Source organism: Cornus florida, unplaced genomic scaffold (genome assembly GCF_030987335.1).
Source record: "Cornus florida cultivar Cherokee Brave unplaced genomic scaffold, ASM3098733v1 CherokeeBrave_3.0.0_Hap2_Chr08, whole genome shotgun sequence".
Lineage (NCBI taxonomy): Eukaryota > Viridiplantae > Streptophyta > Magnoliopsida > Cornales > Cornaceae > Cornus > Cornus florida.
In genome coordinates, this window is record NW_026775578.1 from 18,325,305 (window position 1) to 18,348,204 (window position 22,900).

General features: G+C 36.2%; 1 protein-coding gene across 5 annotated transcripts; it reads right to left on the bottom strand.

The window, feature by feature from the left end:
- Positions 1-7,359: 7,359 nt before the first annotated feature.
- LOC132270437 (hexokinase-1-like) lies at positions 7,360-20,952 on the bottom strand. 5 transcript variants are annotated; one of them, XM_059771616.1, is made up of 10 exons: positions 20,638-20,952; positions 20,439-20,543; positions 14,538-14,626; positions 14,184-14,406; positions 13,480-13,593; positions 12,058-12,208; positions 11,924-11,974; positions 10,553-10,700; positions 8,994-10,293; positions 7,360-7,655 (listed from the first exon to the last, which is right to left on the bottom strand). In XM_059771616.1, exons 4-9 carry the CDS (start codon positions 14,186-14,188, stop codon positions 10,268-10,270), a joined length of 495 nt encoding a protein of 164 aa, XP_059627599.1. In that variant the 5' UTR covers positions 14,189-14,406; positions 14,538-14,626; positions 20,439-20,543; positions 20,638-20,952; the 3' UTR covers positions 7,360-7,655; positions 8,994-10,267. The 5 variants fall into 5 exon arrangements, with proteins under 5 accessions (XP_059627599.1, XP_059627600.1, XP_059627598.1 ...); XM_059771617.1 differs by having other exon boundaries at positions 8,994-10,700; positions 13,480-13,604; XM_059771615.1 differs by lacking the exon at positions 20,638-20,952 and having other exon boundaries at positions 8,994-10,700; positions 20,439-20,627.
- Positions 20,953-22,900: the final 1,948 nt, after the last annotated feature.

The following is a 22,900-nucleotide window of genomic DNA, read 5'->3' on the forward strand; positions in this document are numbered from 1 at the left end:
AAGGGAGAGAGTAAGGACAGAACTTGCCTTACACAGACTTCTGTCTATAATCTCCGGCGAAACCTCTGTTTCTTCACTTGGTTGTTTCCCCAGACGTCTACAAACCTTCTGTGTCTTACTATGGCGTAATATACTTCTAAAACCCTAGGCAGACATCCTAGGTGAGTATTTATAGGCCATACTAACCCAAGGCTTAGTTAAACCCTAATCGAATTACTCAGCCCATAGCAAAATCTAGGTTAAACATGACGGCTACTTATGTGTATACCATATACGCAACCAACCCTACTGTAACGTGAAGTTAGAAAACAATTTCCTTTAATTAAACAATTTCATAATCAAATAAAAATAATTAAATAAATAAACCATTAGAGCAAAATAAAAAACCAATTAATAAATTCAAATAATACAAACAATTCAAGTAAGTCAAATAAGTCAAAGAAACAATTAAAGAATTAAAAATTCAATTAATACAATAAATTAAATACCATGACTACCCTTTTGAAATTAGGGGTGTTACAATGTGAACCTTCTCAAGTTCAAGCAACTTATTGTTCAACGCATCTCTGATCCAATGGTATCGTACATCAATGTGCTTAGATCTTGCATAGAAACTGGAATTCTTAGCAAGATGAATAGCACTCTGGCTATCACAAAACAACACATACCTCTGCTACTTGAAACCAAGTTCTTTCAAGAACTTCTTTACCCATAGGAAATCTTTAGTCGCTTCCGTTGCTGCAATAAACTCTGCTTCTGTCATAGAAAGAGCAATACACTTCTGAAGTCTTGATTGCCAACCTACAGCCCCACCTGCAAAAGTGATCAAATAACTCGAAGTAGACTTACGTGTATCCACATCCCCTGCTATATCTACATCTGTGTAGCCAACTAACAATAGTTGTCCATTTCCCAAACCAAGTCTCAAACTGGAAGTGCCTCGAAGATACCTCATGATCCACTTCACTGCATTCCAATGCTCTCTTCCCGGATTTGACAAGAATCGCCTAACTACACCAACTGCATGGGCTATATTTGGCCTTGTGCAAATTATTGCATACATTAAACTTCCTACTGCTGAGGCGTAAGGAACTATTTCCATGTCTTTCTTTTCCTTATCTGTAGAAGGATATTGCTTTGTACTCAGTTTGAAGTGGGTAGCAAGAGGAGAGCTAACCACTTTAGTGTTGTCTATATTGAACCTCTGAAGCACTTTTTCAATGTATTCCTCTTGTGACAAATATAACTTCTTAACACTCTTGTCACGGCTGATTCTTATGCCAAGAATTTTCTTTGCTGGCCCCAAATCCTTCATACCAAATGACTTACTCAATTGCTTCTTCAACTGGTCAATCCTTGAAGCATTCCTGCCAACAATCAACATGTCATCCACATAAAGCAGCAAAATAATAAAATCATCATCAAAGAATTTTTGAACAAATACACAGTGATCAGAAGTTGTCTTCTTATAGCCTTGCTCTCCCATAACAGACTCAAACTTCTTATACCACTGTCTTGATGCTTGTTTCAAACCATATAGGTTTTTCTTCAGCTTGCACACATAATCCTCTTTCCCTTTCACTTTGAAACCCTCTGGTTACTTCATATAAATCTCTTTCTCCAAATCACCATGAAGAAAGACAGTTTTCACATCCATCTGCTCAACTTCCAAGTCAAGACGAGCTGCTAGACCGAATGCTATATGGATCGATAACATCTTTACGATTGGAGAGAAGATTTCATCAAAGTCAATGCCTTTTCTCTAACCGAACCCTTTGACAATCAATCTAGCTTTGTACAGTGGCTGGGAAGAGAACTCATTTGGCTTCTTCCTGTAAATCCACTTGTTTTCCAAAGCTCTTTTTCCTTTAGGTAGCTTTACTAACTCAAAGGTGTGGTTATCATGCAATGACTGCATCTCATCTTGCATGGCCTCAACCCATTCTGTCTTGTGTTCATCTTCTTTGGCTTCTACAAAACTCTAGGGCTCTCCCCCGTCAGTCAATAACACATACTGCTCTGCTGAATACCAAGTGGAAGGATGTCAGTCTCTGGCAGACTTCCTAGATGGAATCTCTAGTGGAATCTCTGGCACTGTCAACTGTTCATCAGTCTCAACATCTCCCTGAACTTGTAGGGAAACATCCACATCACCTGTACACTGGTGGTCATCCTGAACATCATTCTCAACCTGAGACGACAGATTCTTCAGAGGAGCTAGATCTACATCAGTTAAGATATCACCTTGCTGAGACATAGATTTCCCTGTTTTCTCAATATCCTGAATCGTCTGATCTTCTACAAACACAACATCTCTGCTTCTCACAATTTTCTTCTCAACTGGATCATAAAGCTTGTACCCAAACTCATTTTGGCCATAGCCAAGGAATATACATTGTCGCGTTTTCACATCAAGTTTAGACCTTTCATCTTTTGGAATATGCACAAATGCTTTGCACCCAAAACACAAGCAGATAATTATAGGAAACATCCTTACCTGTCTAAATTCGGTCTGGCACATCAAACTGTAAAAGAACACAGGGTGTGAGATTTAACACATGAACAACTGTGCTCAATGCCTCCCCCCAAAAGGATTTTGGCAACTGGGCATGTGAAAGCAAACATCTCACTCTCTCAACCAGTGTCATGTTCATCCTTTTTGCTATGCCATTTAACTGAGGAGTTTTCGGAGTTGTCATTTGATGCTGGATACCCTGCTATCTACAATACTCATCAAAAGGACCAGAATACTCTCTGCCGTTATCAGTACGAATGCATCTCAATTTCTTCCCAGTCTGTCTCTCAACTAAGGCTTGAAATCATTTGAATACTGCCAACACTTAGTCTTTTGAATTCAAGGTATATACCCATAACTTCTTTAAATGGTCATCTATGAAGGTCACAAAGTATCTGGAGCCACCAAGTGTTCTCGTCTTCATAGGGCCACACACATCTAAATGTACCAAATCCAGTATCTCTGACTTTTTCGAATGAGGGGAATTCTTGAAAGAGACTCTGCTCTGGTTCCCTGACAAACAATGAGTACACCTTTTCAGAAGTGTACTTTTCAGTCCACATAGTAGACTTTTCTTCCCCAGTAGAGCTAATCATTTCTCACTCATGTGAGCCAGTCTCTTTTGCCACAACTCTGTTGTGTCATTATCCTTCATCGCATTAACAATGTCGTTGGAGATCTTTACTTGTAGAACGTACAGTACAGAGTGCTTCATGCCTCGAGCCACAACCATAGCACCCCTAGCGAGCTTACACTGGCCATCACTGAAAGTGCTACAATACCCTTCATCATCAAGTTTACTTGCAGAAATCAAATTCAAACGAATGTCAGGAACATGCTTCATATCTCTGAGAACTAACCTCGTGCCATTATTCATCTTCAAATACACATCCCCAATTCCAATGGCTTTAACCAAGCCATCATTGCCCATCTTTACTGTTCCAAAATCACCAGATTTATAAGATATAATGAAATCCTTCCGAGATGTAGCATGAATGGAGGCACCACTGTCAATCACCCAACTGGTCTCATGGTATGCAACATTTATCGTCTCATCATCATAAATAATGAGGAAGTCTGCATGAGTGGTGGTAGGAACTCTATCATCACCATCTTTGTTATCTCCATTCTTCGTTCCCTTCCCTTTCTTATTCTTGTTTTCTTTCTTCAATTGCCTGCAATATTTCTTGATGTGTCCCTTTTTCCCGCAATGATAACACTCAACATTTGCAAACTTGTTGGACTTGCTTTTGTTGTTATTTCTGTTCTTCGAACCTATACTCTTACTTCTCCCCCTCTTTTCTGTAACCAAGATCTCTGACTGTGAAGAGGATCCCTGTGTTTTTCTTCTCATCTCTTCATTTAGCAAACAACTCTTGGCCATATCCATTGTGATTACACCTTCTGGAGCGGAGTTAAACAATGAAGTTCTGAGCGTCTCCCACTAGTCCGGTAATGAACCAAGCAACCATAACCCTTGTATCTCACCATTAAACTTAATACACATTCCAGCCAGCTGATTAATAATTCCTTGGAATGTATTCAGGTGATCAGATAAAGGAGTCCCGTCCTGGTATCTGAAAGCCATTATTTGTTTAATCAAAAATAATTTATTATTTCCAGTCTTTCTAGCATATAGTTGTTCAAGCTTACTCCATAGAGAACGTGCATTTGTCTCTCCACTAATATGGTTCAAAACATTATCATCTACCCACTGCCTCATATACCCACACACCTGTCGATGTAACAAAGTCCATTCCACATCAGACTTGTTTTCTAATTTTTCAGCACTAAACACCGGTAGGTAATAATCTTTCACATAAAGAAGATCCTCCATTTTTTCTTTCTATATGTGATAATTTGAACCATTGAGATTAATCATTCTACTCGTATTAGCTTCCATAACTCAAACTGCCAACTTGGCAATCTGTCAACCTGGAGCTCTGATACCACTTTGTTGGGAGAGATAACAATAAACAAACACAGCGGAATAACTCTTCTCCCTATATGCAAGCAAATATAATGTATCTGTACTTTTATATGTGTTGAAAAATAATAGAGAAATAATCAATCACACCAAGCCATAAGAACACACGTAATTTTTTACGTGAAAAATTTCCCCAGTGTGAGGAAGAAAAACCACGGGACCTAGTCCAGTTAAAATATCAATTATCAACCAAATAATGGGTACACAAAATCTTCTATAATTGCAATTAGAGGCTACAATACAACTCATCAAGATATCACCAATCTTGGCAAAAAATAAAGAGAATTGGAGAATACCATAAACCCGGTTACTGTTTACGGGCACGAATCACTGTTCCCGAGCTCAAAATTCGATCTCCACCGTTAAGATTTTAACTCATTGAGTCGTGAACCTTTCCTCTAAATTTTAGCTCGATCGGACCACGGACGAAGCGGGATCGAAGTTTTGATGAAATCTAGGCAGTATGAGAAAAAACTGCGTTTTTCCTTTCTCTCTCTTGGGAAAGCTACGGCTTATTTTTTTTTTTTCTTTTTTCTGACTTCCTTAGGGTTATACACCCTAAAAGGCTGGGCTTTGGACTTTAATAAAACCCACTTGGGTTTTCTCCATATAAAAGGAAATAAACCCAACAATTTGTCACCCCTAATCTTGAAGTTGTGTTTAATGATTGATTTGCTAATAAGTTATACTATTTATTTGTAGGTTTATTGATCCAAACGTTGATGCAATTCTACTATCTTAAGTTTGATAATTGTCAAACCTAGTTGCAACTGTTATATCTAAATGTCCCCCTAAGCTTTTTTGCCATGCGAATTGATTTCCTTAATCTGATTAAGTCTTCCTTCCTAAAAATTTTTTAAAAAAAAAACAAAAACAAAAAAGGCCTATTTCCTTTCTCTACGATCCAAAAAGGTAGTAACACATTTGTTATGTTGAATCTTGATGGCTGACTTGTTAGAAGAGGTTAAAAAACCGTACTACAATTATAACCTCTATGATATCCCTAATGCATAGTTCACTAGTGTTGGGATTGAGAATTGTTAGAATATATGTTACTTGACATATATTATGCTATGTTTGGTGTGCAAGAATGGAATGGAATGCAAGTGGAATTGAATTAGAATGGGAATGAAATAGAATGGTAATTCTCATTCTATTGTTTGGTTGTAAATATGAAATTTGTAGAAATGAAATGATAGTATTCGTTCTAGTGTTTGGTTGATCAATTTAAAATTTAGAATGGAATAAATTTCTAATTGAATTCTCCAAAATATCCTTCTTAGTAACAAATAAATTAAATAAAATTAACAAAATGATATTCTCTAATAATTTTTTAAAAATAAATGGTGGTAGTGGCGGTGGTGGATGGTGAAAAGCGGTAGTAGTGTATGTGGTGGTGTTGGAAGGCGGCGATGGTGGCAATGGTGAAAATTGGTGACAGCAGTGGTGGTGAAATGTGGCAGTGGTGTTGGTGGAAGGCGGTGGCAATAGTATGGTGGTTGTGGTGGAAGGAGATAGTGGTGTAACTATAGTGGTGGTGGAAAGCAGTGGAAGTGGTGGCGGTATTGGTGGTGGAAAGTGGTGACGATGGTGGTGGAAGGCGGCGGAGGTGGTGGTGGTGGTGGTGGTGGTGGCGGCGGTGGCGGAAAGCGGTGGCGGAAGGCGGTAGTGGTGGTGAAAGGTGGTGGTGGTGAAAGGTGATGGCGGTAGTGGTGGTGAAAGGTGGTGGTGGTGGTGGTGGTGGTGGTGGTAGAAGGTGATAGTGGTGGTGGAAGGCGATGGCGGCGGCGGCGGCGTTGGTGGTTGTTGAAGGCGGCGGTAGTGGCGGTGTGGAAGGTGGTGGTGGTAGTGAAAGGCGGTAACAGTGATGGTGGTGGAAGGTGGTGGTGGAGGTGGTAAAAGGCGATGGTGGTGGTTGCGGCAAACGGTGGTGGTAGCGGTGGTGAAAGGCAGTGGCGTTGGTGGTGGTGGAAAGTGGTAGGTGATGGTGAAAGTCGGTGGTGGTGGAAGGCATTGGTAGTGGTGGTGGTGGTGAAAAGCGGAGATGATTTTGGTGGAAGATAATGGTGGTTTTTAGACTTGGAATATGAGGGTGTTTTGGAAAGTCGGTTTTTTAAAATAAATTACTTGGGAATGGAATGGTCATTCCATATGTTTAGTTGTGGAATGGATTTTCATTTCCATAAATGAATTTTCATTCCAATGGAATGGCCATTCCCACTTTAAATTGCATACCAAACAAATGAATGATTGGAATGGACATTCATTCTATTCCATTCCTGCACACCAAACGTAGCATTATAGATTATATTATTATCATGGATTTATCACATAAGATTTAAGTTTTCTTACTCTCCACACATATCCGATATAAACCCCTTTGTATTATCATAAATTTATATCCAAAAAGTATTTCCGCGCATCCGTATCCCAATCGTATCCAAAAATTAAAATTTTATTTTCCAGGCATATCCTAGACCGACACTAGTCCGATACCACTACGGCACCTTTGGTGAAGTATCTATACTTCCTGGGTGACTAGTCTCCCTACAATGCATCCGACGAAGTATCTACGCTTCATTCGACAATTATGCATGCATACATGGCAGGACTCTTCTCTTAATTTTTTTATTGAAAAAGACTGTCATTTCTCTCTGATAATAATTCACAACAAAAGAAAAACTTGACAATAAAAAAACTCATAACACCAACACCGTGATAATTGATAACTGATAAAGTTCTTCACTAAGAGGAGGGCTGGGGAAGAAGAATGGAAATACACTTCAAGTTCAAGTTGTTGATTCTAAGCATAATCAAACCGAATAAAAAACACTATATATTTAATTTGAAATGGTAATAACACAAAGGAAATGCCATTAGAAACTTAAACAAACAAACAAAGTATTGGCTTACAACATTGTAATCAATTAACGCCAATAAAACGACAACATTATATGCAAAACAAACTGCATAGAAAATTACTAATAATGTTTTTGTCTGAATACTGAAACCGAAGAAAATGAAGAGAAAATATTGTGGAGGAGAAAAAGAAAATAGAGAACTTATATAGCACGTCAGGTCCAATATTGACTTTAATCTCCGGTTGCCTGCAAGTTGGGTGGCCTTTGGAACCTTAAAACCTTTGCACACCCGCTGCACATAAAAGAAACCAAATCTATATGTCAAGAATAGGCTATAGAATTTTTTTAAAATGATGTATTTAATGAACAAAGCATGTAAAAAGGAGCATATGTTATTATTGTCAAACAAGGTTAGCGAAATTTTACCTATCATAAAGATAGTTGATCTAATGAGATATTAAATAAATGAAATATTTTAACTCCTGGAGTAAAATGGAAAAATAGTTGGAATTGCAGGTTTGTTATGCTCTAAAAGAAGCATAAATTGACTTGTTTTCTGCTTTTCTTTTTCTCTACCGTTCCCAAACTACCCTGTCAAACTTGGTCAATTAGTTAGAAGGTTGAAGGGTGAGCTTGTCTAGTCTAATAATATGATTGACTACTAGCCTAAAGACAAGTTTTCAGTCATGAAAATGGTAGTGACAATACCATAATACACCATGAGAGGTTGGTAAAAACTTCAACATGACAATGATGGCAAAGTCCAGTACTGCATAACATTTAACAAAATAAAATTTCAGCAATGGCAAAAGCCATTTTTCAAATTTGTTCGCACTCCAAGTAGCAAAAGATAACCATATTAATGATTTAAAGGACTTAAATATTCAGAATATCCATTGATAGCTTCATAACCACTGAATATAGAAAAATTAAAGAGCTTCATTGTGACCAACTATAGGAGGATCCATAAATTGACAATGTTAGCACTAAAGGAGATACTAAGTTTCAAAGAGTGAGAGTATCTAGGATTGCCATTAATTTTCAAATAGCTGTAGATTATAAACATAATGAACTAAAAACAAGAATTTGAGAAAACTTAAATCAAAGAGATTAGTGAGAATATCACCTCATACTGATTCCTACGAGACACGGGTTTTCATACTTAAGTATATATCTTTTTTCTTTTCTGGCAATTTTTATAAAATGGATAAAACACAAATTCAATAAATATCCAATAATTGATTAAAAAAATAAAAATAAATCTTTACTCGTTTACATATACTCACATCCCCAATAAAAATTCCTTCTTGTATTAGCTCCAAAATTATGATTACAAATTCTCTTACATTACCACTTGCCCAGTGTCATCCAGTCACATCAAAGACATACCACACCAAAATGGTGATGACAATAAATCAAGTAATAATTAGCTTAATGTTTAAGAACTAACCATCTTTTAATTGTTCCGGAATTTCGGGTAATAATATAAATCTTTACTCCTCCGTATTGCAGAATTTGCTTTATTTCAAAACATCATAAGTATTTATAGCTTCCAAGTTCCAACAGTATATTAATCAAACTTAAAAAAATAAACGCAAACAAAAAATAAAAGTGAAAAATGAGAGGAGACCTGAAGAGGCTGAATGTTGGAGAAGTTGATCGATTCTCTCTCCAGACTTGACAGATTCTGACACGTGTCTATGCAACCTGAACATTCTCTCTTTCATAATTGCCATCTTGCTTCATTCAATTTTTTCTCTCATTCAACAAAATCTTTATATATACAGTAGGTCTGAATTTGCTCTGGTTTTGCTTCTTTGAAACAGTATCTAGAGATTTGATTTTCAGAGAGCTCTGAATTTGATTTTGTAAATCAAATATATAGGAAGCAGATTACTTCCCATTTCTATAAATAATATAGTGACAAGAAGGTTAGTATCCACGGCCTTGTGGGGGAAGGGATTTGGAGTTACAGAACTTCAAATAACCAGTTCAAAACCTTGTGAGATGCTTTCTTTGACTGTGATGACAAACACAGCGAACCAAAGAACAAATCAACAAACACGACAGAAAAGTAAAAACACCACACAAAGAACAAAAAGATTTAGTGTGGTTCGGCAAAGCCTACATCTATGGTGAAGATCCGGCAAAAGTTTTCACCATGCAGAAATAAGGAGATTACATATTTCAGCCCCAAAACCGAACTCTTGCTCTCACCCTCTCTTATGTGATTTTCAATGTCTCTCTATAATCCACTCCAAATCTTGAACACCCTTATATATCGGGCTACAAGAGAGGAGTACTAAATAGGGTCCACGACCCGCAAGCAAAAATCGGGTCAAAAATTTTCCTTGGGGCCGCTGCCCCCAAAGGCCATACCTTTGGTGGACTTAGGCCCTACTTTAAGCACAATCAACGGGTTGCAACACGACCCCGCACCAAATTCGGGCCACAACATGACGTTGACAAATACATAATTAAATAACACATATCCAAGGAAAATAGAGGTGCAACTAGTATGAAAAACTTGAAAAAGTCAGTCTTAAATTTTTCCTTCCAAACATACTGGAGCTAGATGCTTCACTTATTAAAGAAGTTTAAAGGCCAAATTTCAGCAAACGACTTGCATGTTCATTAGCTCTCACATTAAAATAGAACTAGAATGCCAGATTTGAAATCCTTACAAGAAAACCAGCTGCTGGAGAGAGATGATATCATCTCTGGAATCAGACCAATAAACCTGCAAACAACTAGAATTCTGATGCAGAGTAGAATCAAATTGGTTTATCAGAGCATTGTAACTACCATTTTAGTTATCAGTTAATATTTTAATAAAAAAATAAGAATGTCCTTACAAGTCCAATAACTTCTTTCAATTTTCAATTTATGAGGGAAGAGAACCTATTAAGCCCTTATTATATGATAGATCCCTGTATGCAGAAGCAAAAAATCAAATATTAATTTGCTAGTTTTTTCCAAGGATATAAAAATTAAAATACCATCCCAAATATCTTTTATTAAGAAGCAATCGCATATCAAGTTACAGATTGACACCTGGTTTGGAACCACAAACACTTCTACCCAATGGAAGGGACAAATTAAAAGTATAAAAAAATGAATTAGAAGAAAGTTTAAATCATGATTTGAAAACAATAGGTTCAAACATTTGAAAACTGGTAGCCATCTCACCTGATTTAGGCAGTAGACCGTGCCATTTGGGAATTGCATGTGCCTGCTCCACATATGCTGCATTAGTTCCTGTACCCAAAATCAAAACAGCAATGACAGCCTGGTTGTAGTTTCTGCCTCCTGCTAATGTTCCAATTGTATCATTCACCTGCATTAATCAAACAAGTTAAGGGGGTCAAGTTTAAAATGTAAGCCACCAAGCAAAATACCAAGGAAGCTGACCAGATTGACATCTGAAATACATCACCAGCAACAAACTGTCAATCATCCTGACAATATTCATATAAAAAGAAAACAATAGTCACCAAAGTAGCCACAACATCTTATCCAACCTATAATGAGCCAAATAAAACCAGAAGAGAGCATTATACGCTAAAAGATAGATAGAGCAAGTGTTGGACGGTTGGACCTAATAAGTCCTTACCTCTAAGAACAAAATTTTATATTATGCTTAATGAAGCCAATTAAAACAGGCATTGATCCTAGTACTGTTTATCAACTAAGAAATAGCTTATGAAACTAAAATCAATAATTTGAAAATTGAAATAGAAAGCACTAATAATTTAGTAATGAATAGATACAACAATGGCCTTTTATGATATCCATGGTTCAATTAACCAGGAAAGGGAAATGCTCTGGGCAGTTCTTAAATTAAGTGGCAATCCAAAAGCATGCTTCTAGATTATTACAGAATTGACCATATCAATTCACAAAACGATCAATTTACAATGAAGCCATAATCAAGCATAACTATTGAAAAGCATAACTCTTACAAAAATACAAATAATATTTCATATCAAAGTTTCACTTCAACTAGAATTGGACTTTTTTATTTTGAATTTAAGAAGTGAGTTCTAAATAATCTGGTCAGAAGAACTTTTCTGCCGTTTTATTGACCCATTAAGACCTTCTTTAGTCATGACAAGAAGCTAATCTAAGTCACACTAATTTATGAACTCGGGCAGAAAATTCATGGCTCAGGCAGCAACTCTCGTGCCTAAATATACGGTTATGACTTATGAGGAATTTGATTACCATGAGATTAATTTTATAGAAGGAAAAAAATTGTGAAACACGACCATTTTTCTCAACCAGAATTCTGAATAGAACAATTCAATATTAATTTATTCAGTTGTAGACATCTACATTATTTGGAGTAAAAACTAATATTAGAAACTGTGAGTAAAAATAACAAATAAAGATTACACAATTCAAGAGTAAAGGTAACTGAGATTAACCGCATTGATTCGATAGAGAAACCTTTTGTCCTTTTAATAAGACTTCCTCCTACAATGGATGATTGCCTAACTGGGAATGAAAAGGTGAAACCCAGCTCTCTTTGTCTACCAGGTGAAAGATGGAAATATTCACCTTCTGTAGCAACAAATTTAGCGAGTGCCTCAGCAATAAAACTCTATAAGCCTGAAATCACCATAGTTTGAAGCTTCAGACTTTAAAGCAATCTAATGAGAGTCAGATATTGTGTGGATGCTTGAATTACTCACCACTGAACTGCCAACCATCACATGTGGAGGACTAGAAACTTCCTCAAATTCTTGTTTAGCAACGTGTTTGTCTTTACCATCCAACTGTACCTGAAGGACACAGAAATTTGTGCCACCAAGGTCTAATGCATAAAACAATCCTTCCTCATCCCTACAAATAAAAGGAGCAAAAGCCACAACCATGATAAGATACAAATAAAAGGAGCAAAAGCCACAACCATGATAAGATGAATTTATTTTATGGACAGTGAGACACCCATTTTTTCACTTTAGGTAAATTGATCCCCCTCCCCCCCAACCAAAAAAAAAGTAAAAAAAATAAAAATTATATAGTGACATGGTTAGCAAGGATTCCCTTAGAGGCTTAGAGTAAATCAATATAGGTACCTGAGTCCCTTGGCATATAGAGCCATTATCCTATATGTCAATGCATGCTCTTTATATAACTGTAACTACTAAGCCAACAAATATTTACTCAACATTCTAATAAAAGAAAAACACATCTGAATAATAAATCATCATTACTTGACTTTTTCTCACAAATATTATTTGATCAACCTGGCCTTTGAAATTCTTTAGCATCTGGCATTACTGAACATAATTAAAATTGTCACATGCCCATACCCAAATCAGTTAGTGCATCCCTAAGTGAGTAACTATGCATCAACTTGTTTTATTTTAGAAACATGGGGAATAAATAAAAAAATAACATAAAGTTAATTCTATTTATGTGTCAAATCAAGTTCTCTTATATGTGGAACCGTGGTGTAAAGTGATATTCCATTTCATTAAATCATAACTAACCTACCAAAAATATCATCATAATTACATCTCTATAAAAAAATATCATCCGAGTTGCATCAGATTCACCAATTTCTTTTATCTTAAGATTTAATTTGGACATCTATGAAGATGGCATTTTTCCATTTGTTTATATTAGGAAATGTGATGTAAAATGAATCAGAGAATATCTATACACATGATATATATATATATATATACACAAACTATTAATGTTATTTAAAGACCAGCTTTCCGTTACTTCGCTTTTGATCACATGATAAGGTTCCTTTAAAATGACTCTGAACCTTCATAACCAAACAGACCCTAACATTTGTAGCACAAGCCAGTTCTCAGAAAGGAGTTATTAATGAGATAGACTACTACAACAAAGGCTTTTGAAAAAATCAAGGCACCAGCATTTGATGAAATCACCATATCAAACTCATTTCAGCAACAGGAAACCCAAATTTACTGTGAATAAAATCATGAAAAACAACTGACTGTATCTTTTCAATGTGACATCCAACACTCTTCAATATAAATTACAAGTAAGGATAATTCAAAAACCTCAATTATAATATGATTATCACCTAATAGACACCTTAAACTCAAGTTAGCATTTTAAGTTACAGATGGTACCTTAAGTCAGTCAATGGATTAGAGACTTGCCAAGCCATATCTTTCCATTGCTCAGAGATCAAACCAGCAAGAGCAACATCTGGAAAGGCTGCATGCCACAATAGTCTGAGCTTCCTGTCAAAAGTCTGTTAATGATGAAATCAAGTAATGCAAATATCAATTGGTAAGTAGAGTAAAATGCTGCAAAGTCTAATCATTTAAATCCATTGAATAAATCACATTCCAAAGTGGGGGAAAAGAAGCAGGAATAAAAAGATGGGAGTCACTGCAGCTAAAACTAACACTAAGAGCCAATAAGTTGCTGTTCTGTAAGAATCCCAAATAAAGATTAAATTCAAACAACAAAGAAACCCCAACAAAAAAAAAAAAAAAAAAAACAAAACAAAACAAAAAAAAAAAAAAAAAAAAAACACATTTAAAATAAATAAATTCCTAACACAAACTATATTGGGATCCAAAAAACACAACCTTAACTGGCCATGCACCGTGAAATCAACCTAGATATAAGTGGTACATGAAATCTTTGCCATTAATGCAAATTAAACCTAAAACCAATCTTTACAGGAAAAAAAAAAAAAAATCAAAACCCTATAAAACCCCTTTGACAATTCGATGACCAAACATATTTAAATATCAGATCAATCCCAACAAAGAAAGCACTCAAGAGTTTGCCAATGAGAGATACAGAGTAAAGAGTAGCTAACCTCATCCGAATCAATAAATTGAAAACGGAAGAAACGAAGGAATTGTTGAGAGATTCAACTACTCAGATTCTGCGCATGAATAGTAACTGACTCCGCTTGGAGCAGATGTGGTTTTGGTTGGGAGAGCTCTGTGTTTCTGAAGGGGGAAAAAAAATTTGGAGACCTCTCGTTTTGGTTGGGGGATTTCGAATTTCAAACTTATTTTTGTAAGTCTTCCAAAGACCTGTGCCCACGTACAAGTCCAAGTCCAAGTCAGATTAATAAAAAAAATTAAATAAATACGGTGTGTAGAACAGATATACAAAGAAGCTATATAAAGCAGGTGTACAAGGAAGCTAGTAAATCCGATTTTACCCGAGCCAAATTTACCCCCTAATTGGTCCAATCCAGTGAGAAGCAAAATGGAGACCATTTTTATCCCTCGTTGCAATGCATCTTTGTATCTGTCAAATGAGTGAACACAATAAAGAAGAAATTAAAATTTTCAGATATGAACTACTAGAATTTAAATAAAGGTGTGATTTGTAGTATAAACAACAATTAAGCATATGGTACAAATAAACATGTCAAATGAGAAAAAATGGGTATTAACTAAACTGTGAAAGCCCTAAACCGATGAAAAGTTGGAGACAAAATGATAATTGAACCTGATGCAGTAGAAACTCATTCAAAATGCTTAACAACATATAAGAAAAAAATCTTCGTCTTTGGTACAAACATAGCAATTCTCATTCAAAAAATTTCAATACGTTCTCCTTCGAGAAACACACATTTACATGTTCTATTTCCTCTTAGATTTTACGAAACAAATGCTTTGTTTCCATCTTCGATTTGGCAAAATCGAAGAGAACAAGGCCATCAAATGTGTGCCCCCCTGCTGCTGAAGGTGGTCTAGGTATTAAGGACTTGCAGGCATGGAACAAGGCCATCTTCTGCAAAACATTTGGAATCTCATCTCTGATAATTTTGCTTCCTCTCACTCTATTTGGTGTAAATGGATCTCCTCCTACCTTCTCAAAGGGTTTTGGGGTAGTTAAGATTCCTTCCTCTGCTTCTTGGTGTTGGAGGCAAATGCTTAGATGTAAATTTAAACATATCATCCATTCTGGTTTGAACACCTCTTCATGGTTTGACCCATGGCTTCCTTGTGGTCCTATTGTGCTTGCCAACGGCCATAGAATTATACATGATTCTGGCATTTCTCATCATGCTAAAGTCGCTGATATTCTATATGAGGGGAGATGGAATTGGCCTTCTTCTCATGCATGTAATGTCAGGGACATTGGTATTTTGTTAAATCAGTTTTCTATTACTTCAGATTCTGGACAGGATGTGGTTGTTTGGTCTAAGTCCAATAGGCCTTTCTCAGTCGGGGATGCCTATGAGGATTATAGGATTCAACATAACTCATGGAATTTTTCCAAGGCTGTTTGGTTTAAAGGTGGTGTCCCTAAACATTCTTTCACCCTTTGGCTGGCAGCCAAGGACAGGTTAAGCACCATGAAGTCGCTGTTTGATAGGGGCATGGGTCAATCTGATTGCTGCATTCTCTGTAGAAGACAAGTTGAATCTACTGAGCACCTAATCTTTGAGTGCCAATTCTCTCGGAAGGTCTGGTCTGCTGTTGCTATTGCTGTAGACACTGATTGGCAAGGTATAGTTAGGTTATTCTCTATACTTGAATGGATTTCTGTCAACTGTCGATCTAAGAGGAACTGGCATCATCTACTAGGTAAGTTTACTGTCTCTTGCTGTGTGTATATGATTTGGGCTGAGAACAACTCTAGAAGGTTTTCGAACACTTTCTCTAATGAAGACTCTATTGCTCTCCAATGCTACAAGTCCATTGACTCCAGTACGCTAAAGATGTTGTCCATGTCCTCCTCTAGGTTCAGTAGGAGCTCTGTTAGATATAATTGCCTTTCTGGAATACTTGAGCCTTCGCTGGCTCTCAGTTGTATTTGTTTGTTTGTTTTTTTTTTTTTTTTTTTTTTTTTCACTTTGGGGGTGTCCCTCTTTTACTGTTCTCTGTTTTCTTTGAATAAAATTATTAATTATCCAAAAAAAAATCGAAGACAAAAGAGAGCCAGCTCATAGGGAGAGAAGAGAGGAAGAATCAAAGACGAAGAGAGAAGATATCGATGACACAGCGTGAGAGGCAAAAACAAAGAGAGGAGAGAGAGAGAGGTCCTAAGAGCATCCGCAGCCCACTAGCGGAACCCAATTTCTGCGAGAGAGAGAGGCTTTGGGTCGTGCAGCGGCCTCTTCAAAACTATTAGGGCCCATTTAGGCTCGCGGTATTTAGCGAGCCGGCCCGCGATCGTGGTAATTTTTTTTTTATTTTTTTTGGTTTCAAAACGGCGCCATTTGGCTGCCACTCTTTTGTCTTTTTTTGCAGGTGCTGGAACAGTGTTTCCAAACGGTGCCTTTTGGCAGAAAAAAAAATTTGAATTAAAACCTAAAAATAGGTTATTTAGAGCTCTTTTTTTTGGATAAAATAAAATTCATTAAATAAAAAATATATTGTTTAGGCATTGTTTGTCCAAAAAAAAAAAATTTTTAGGCCAAAAACATATTAAAAAACCTTTTTTTTTTTGTTTTTTTCCCTTAAAATTTAGTTTTTTATTTTTATTTTTTTTACTTTAAATTTTAAATGTGTAGGCCAAATAGTGTATTTGGTCGTTAAGGCACTGTTTGGCTGACACAAACAGTGCCTAAATGGCTATAATTTTAAAAAAAGTTTTAAAATTCAAATTTTTTTAACTTTATTAAAAAAAAAAAAAATTAATTAAAAAATCTCTATAAATACCCCAACTCCTACCATCATTCATCACATCTAACACATCTCTATTATCTACCGCTCAACTTATTTCTTCTTCTATTTTCTCAATCTTAGAGCATCTCCAATGGTATGTTAAAGTACTCTTTTGTGTAAAATATACACTGCCACCTATGATGTGTAAATTTTTTCCATCTCCAGCAGTCTGTTAACCTACATATTGTCACATCACCAATGTGTAAAAGGATTGTGTAAAATACACAACCTTTTTACACGGCCAAATCAACATATTTCTTTTTTTATCCCTCTTTCTCATTCCATTAAAGAATCAACCATATATTAAGTAAGTTTATAGAAATTATGTGGGTCCTGGCATGACACATGGATAATTGTTATTGGGAGATATATTTTTATACAAAAGGTAAAAAACAACCGCTGGAGCTAAAATTAAATAATTTAAATTTTTTTATGTAAATCCATCATGACACATCAGATTTACACAAAAAAATATACACAACGGTTGGAGATGCTCTCAGCTATTATTTTCAAAGTCATTTTGATTCCATGGATTCTCGACATCCATTTTATTATAACACCCAATTCAACCCATCAAACGATGAGTTTTTGCCATTTCCCGAAGACAATATCAATTTTTATAGAGGAGATTCTCAATTTCCTTCTCATCAATCATCCCAACCTTCTTATCAACCGTCTCAAACTTCTCATCAATATTATGGTACTAGTGTTCCACAATCAAGTAACACAAAACTCCCGTCAAAACAACCGGCTATCCAACATAATAATTGGACCAAGGCTGAAGATGAGGCTTTATGTTGGGCGTGGCTGTCCATTACCTCTGATGCGATTACGGGGGTAGACCAAAGTAAGAAGAAGTTATGAGAGCGAATTCTGGAACAATATAAACAACATATTGGTGTTCCAACTGAGTGAAATGATGGAGGTTTGATGAATCGTTGGTCGGTGATCCAACAAAAAATCAGCAAATTTTCCGGCTGCATGACTACCATAGAAATGAATTGTCCCAGCGGCTTCAGCAGTGATGATATGGTGAGTTATTTATTGTTTAAATATAACTCGTAAATATTTTAAATAGTCGGCTTTTAATTTTTTGTTATTTTTTCGTGTAGATGATAACAGCTAAAGACCTGTTTCGTAGCCAAACAGGTAGTGAATTTAAGTTAGAAAGTTGCTGGGAGATCTTGAAGCATAACAATAAATGGAATTCACATTGCGCCGAACAAGTAAGAAAAGGAGAGAAGAAAAAAGAGCCGAAGAAGAGGAGTGGATTTGACTTTGACATTAATGAGTCTGTTGGGCACTCATTACCATCTATTCCGTTAAGTCATGCAGCCACGACAGATGGAGCTTCAACTGAAGAATCACCACACATAGGGGAAAATGATTCACCCGGTGTGGAAGAATATCAACTACAAAGAGCAGCAGGAAGAAAAGCGGCGAAGCAGCGTCGAGCAAAAATTAATTCAGCGAATGAATTGCAAACTACATTCATTTCGAAATTTAATAATATCACCACCCGTTTTGAGAGTCGTCAGGAGAAAATACAGGATGCCCAAGTGACACGAGAGGTAAGAAAAATGGAGAAAGAGAAAACAAGGCAGCTAAAGATTATAGAGAAATAGAGACTTGAAGAGAATGAACTCATGTTAACAGATCCAAATTCGGCACCAACAGAAGCGGGGAAAGCTTGAATTTTTGCACGACAAAATGAGATATTGGCATCTTTGAATTCACGGTCCGCCCCAAAGTTCCCATAGGATTTTGTAATCCTTGGTATATTTATTTTCTTATTCCAATTTAGGATATTGTATTATTTAATTTATTTTTAATTGTTTTGTTTAATTCGTTTTTTTAAATCCATAATGGGTAATGTATTGTTTCAAATTCTAATATAAATCTTAGTTTTTTTAATAATTCAAAAATATTGTTTGATTGAAACATATTGCCGTTGAGAAAATATAGCCGATGCAAATATAGCCGTTGCAAATATAGCCGTTTAGGAAAAGTTTAAAAAAAATAATAATTTAAATTTTTTATTATTATTTTTTTGGAGAGCGAAAATTCGGAGAGCCTGATGAAGTTCATGTTTTTGGAGAGCGAAAACTGTTGACGTGACTCTTGGAATTGAATTGCTGATGTGGCTCTTGGAAAAACTGATGTGGCGTTTTTAAAGAGCCAAAATCCGGAGAGGCTGGTGCAGATGGCCTAATAGATTGTAGAACTTTTCAACTTCCCAGGCTTGCATCTCACGCAGCAACAATTTATTTAGTTGCGAAATGATGTGGCTATGTTACGTAGGATTCGGACAAAAATTCGGTCAAACTAGTCGGATGGGATATCATTATTCGGAGAAAAAAAAAATGTAGGACACCAAGATAATAAGAATGAGAAATCCTTCCAAAGCAAATAGAAAAGCACCACACCCATCCAGGCAAGGGAAAAGATCAAAGAAAGAAAGAAAGAAGAATCATTACAATTGAAAAAGCAGAAAGAAAAAAAAAAAAAAAAAAACACACCTATATATATATATATATGCTGAGACTTCACATGAGGTATCAAGAAACTTTAAACCTAGGTTAATCATTGAAATCAATAAAAACTAGCTTGCAAGATATTATGAATTTGGTGAACCTGTCTTCTTAGTTGTACTCACTAGATGATCCTCAAAAGGTGAACGAAAAATCGTTGCTATTTAGCTTTGCCTAATAATAAACCAGATACTTCTTATGTCACAATTTTCACCTACGAGCTAAACCAAAATGTTTAGCAGGCCACTAATAAAACAAATGGTCACTGGATCACAAAGTATACTAATTTCCAATAGGAAAAAATATAGATGTTCCATTCCTTATTTTTTGCAAATATAAAAAAATACCACAGGTTTATAAACAATAACCAATACCTGGACATAATTACATATATGTTTTAGCATCAAGACAAGTTTACCCTATACATCGAGGACAATTCACATTTCTGCATATACTTGTTGTATTTGTAACAGATCTTTATGTGAATATTGTAGGACTAAATAAGGAAAAACATGACATTAAGTTCAACTTTAAAATTTACAATACTGTGTTTTCAGATAAAAACAAGACTAATGTTGCATATACTTATATAGCAGTACAAGGCAAATTTTGCATATACTTAAAAGTGATAAATTTAGCATAAGTAAACAGAGTAACAGAGATCTCACCAAAAAATAATAATAATAATAATTGGAGTCACATATTTAATTTGCATTGCAGTACAAGACAATTTTTCTTGTACAGTGAGGGCAATTTGCATCTCTGCATATACTTGTTTTTTGAACAAATCTTTATGCGAAAAACAAGACATTAAATCTGAAAATTTACTAGACTGTGTATGTTGGAGAACTATAAGACTATTAAATATGGTGGGAAAAAAAAATTACTAATGATTGTAATCATACATACCTGATTTACAGAAATATAACTTCCAGTGAGCTCTGGAAACATGATTGTAAAGCGCAGGTTCAACGCCCTTCCTCCATGCCCTAGACGGTCCAAATTTTCCATAAACTGCACTAGTGTAAGAGTAATCGTACCAAAAATGCGAAATCATGGAGTGAAACACACACTTGCACACAAAAAACACACACTAGAAGAAACGTACACCAAAATCACTGGCCAGAATTGGGTCTTCTTCTCCGCCCTATTCGGCGCAGAACGTAAACCCTATTCACAGCACCATTTCAATCCCCTTTCAACTTATAATTCCTACCGTATTCAGCACCAAACTACTCCAAAATTCTGGGATTATCACTTCTAGAGAGAGAGAGTGTGTTTTACGTTACTGTAGAGAGAGAAATCCAGTTGTCTCTTGGCGGCATTGCCCACTTACACACGTCCCTCCCCCTCCCTTCATGGCATTGCTCGCCATAGAGAATACAACACTCGCCCAACATCAACATCAACATCACAGACACCCTCCGTCACCGAATACGCCAACTCCAACGTCGAACCATGAGTAAAAGAAACCCCAATTCAGAAACGTGAGAACCACGCGCCACCACACGACACATTATTGGGATTGGGCCATATGGGCCTAGTTGTCTTGGCCTGGTCCCAAACCTTCTGTTGGGCTGGGCCATTAAGATTTTTAATTCCTTTAAGGTCTGTTTCTTAAACCCAACACTCTACATATTGGGGTCTGTTTATGACCCAAATAGAAAATGGACCTCAACATCACTACCCGAATTCAATTTGTTCACTTTCTGCCAAAAAAAAAAAAAAAAAAAACACTCTCTCTTTTCAATAAAACCCAAAATTTACTGTACCCAAACAACTAATACCCCAACTTTCTCACTGTAATGACTGTGAATTGACTGAATAAACGGCTGAAATCAAGAAAAAGTTACTCTCCCGATTTTCTTACTCTCTCTCTCTCTAAAGATGGCGGCAATAGCAGAGGACGCAGACTTTGAACATCAAGAGGAAGAAGATGAGCAACCCGAGGAGGCAGAGGTTGAACATCAAGAGGAAGGAAATGACCGTATTCCGTGCAATCTATGCCCATCGACATTGGCAAACTGGCCCGAGCTCCTTGGTCACCAGAAAATATATCATAAGAATGCTAGAGTTTTCTGCAAGAATCAGGAATGCCGGTTGCGTTTCAAGAACAAAGCCGACCGCACCATTCACGACAGCGTCGCGCACAATAAAAAGCGTCGTTAACCATGTTTCATGTTCTTTATTTTTTTTAGATTTTTGCAATTCTTTGTGTTCTTGCTAGTTCTTGATTTTTGTGGGCAGAAGTACTAGTAGTATTCAACTTTTAGTAGTCGCCATATAGGTGTTGATTCATTCGCAAGGGAGATTTTTGGTACAATTAAAGGTTAGTGATAGTTGAGTTTTTTCTTTTGTTCTTAATCTTTTGATTTTTTAATATAACAAACTATGATTATTGGTAATTGCAGAGATTGAGTAGTTTGAGAGGCACAGGGACCAGGCAATGGTTGGTGATGAAGATCTTGAAAAATCTTACAAGATTCCTAATGTAAGATCATCCTCTTCCGTTAATCATTTCTATACGTGTCTCTCTGGGTGTGTATATACTGACATACATAGATGTATGATTTTTATCTGTTCTTGAATTATTCTGGGTTATTAATAGAATTTGATCTTGATTATTCAATTTCATTTTTGAAGTTAATGTTATTTTGTTGCAGGATGACCAAAGTCTGTTCCATCTTGAAAGTACCTTGTTAGAGCCTTTCCAGGCCTAATCAGTTGCTGATATCTTTCAAGAAGATTCTGTTTTTGGTCATATACCTCCCAGTACCTGTCCCTGTACCATCATCCTCTCTGTGCCAAAGGGGTGTCTATGTTTTCAGTGTGCCTTTGCTAAGGGTCCCTCTGCCAACGGGTGTCCCGGTTTTGAGTGTGCCTTTGCCAAGAGTCAAGGTTATCTCTGTTTCCAGTGTGCAGCTGTCAGACTATCCTCTTTGTGTACACATTAAGTTGTAGTTTTTTGTTCTCATGCATATGCAAGTCTAGTCTACTTAGTGCAAGCTGCAGCTATTTGTTCTAGTAATAAGGTTTGAAGATTTCAAGCTGAGGGTCATTATTTCTTTAGAAGAAGACACATTGTGGCTATTATGAAGCTTTTTCAGTCCCTTTGCCAAAAGTAAATCTCCTCTGTGAAAACAGTTTAACTACAAGTTCGATGTACTTACTTAGTTACTTTCGTGTTAATTAGTATTTTCTTAGCCATGCATGTCTACTAGCTGGCAGTAAGAGTCTTATTTTTTAGTGAAGAGAGACAATAGATTGTTGATGCTTGGGGTTCTAGATATATAGATATATTTTTTTTTATTTGTCAGTACTCCTGTTTATTCAATTTTCTCATTGTATTGTAATGTCTTTGAAGTTTTCAG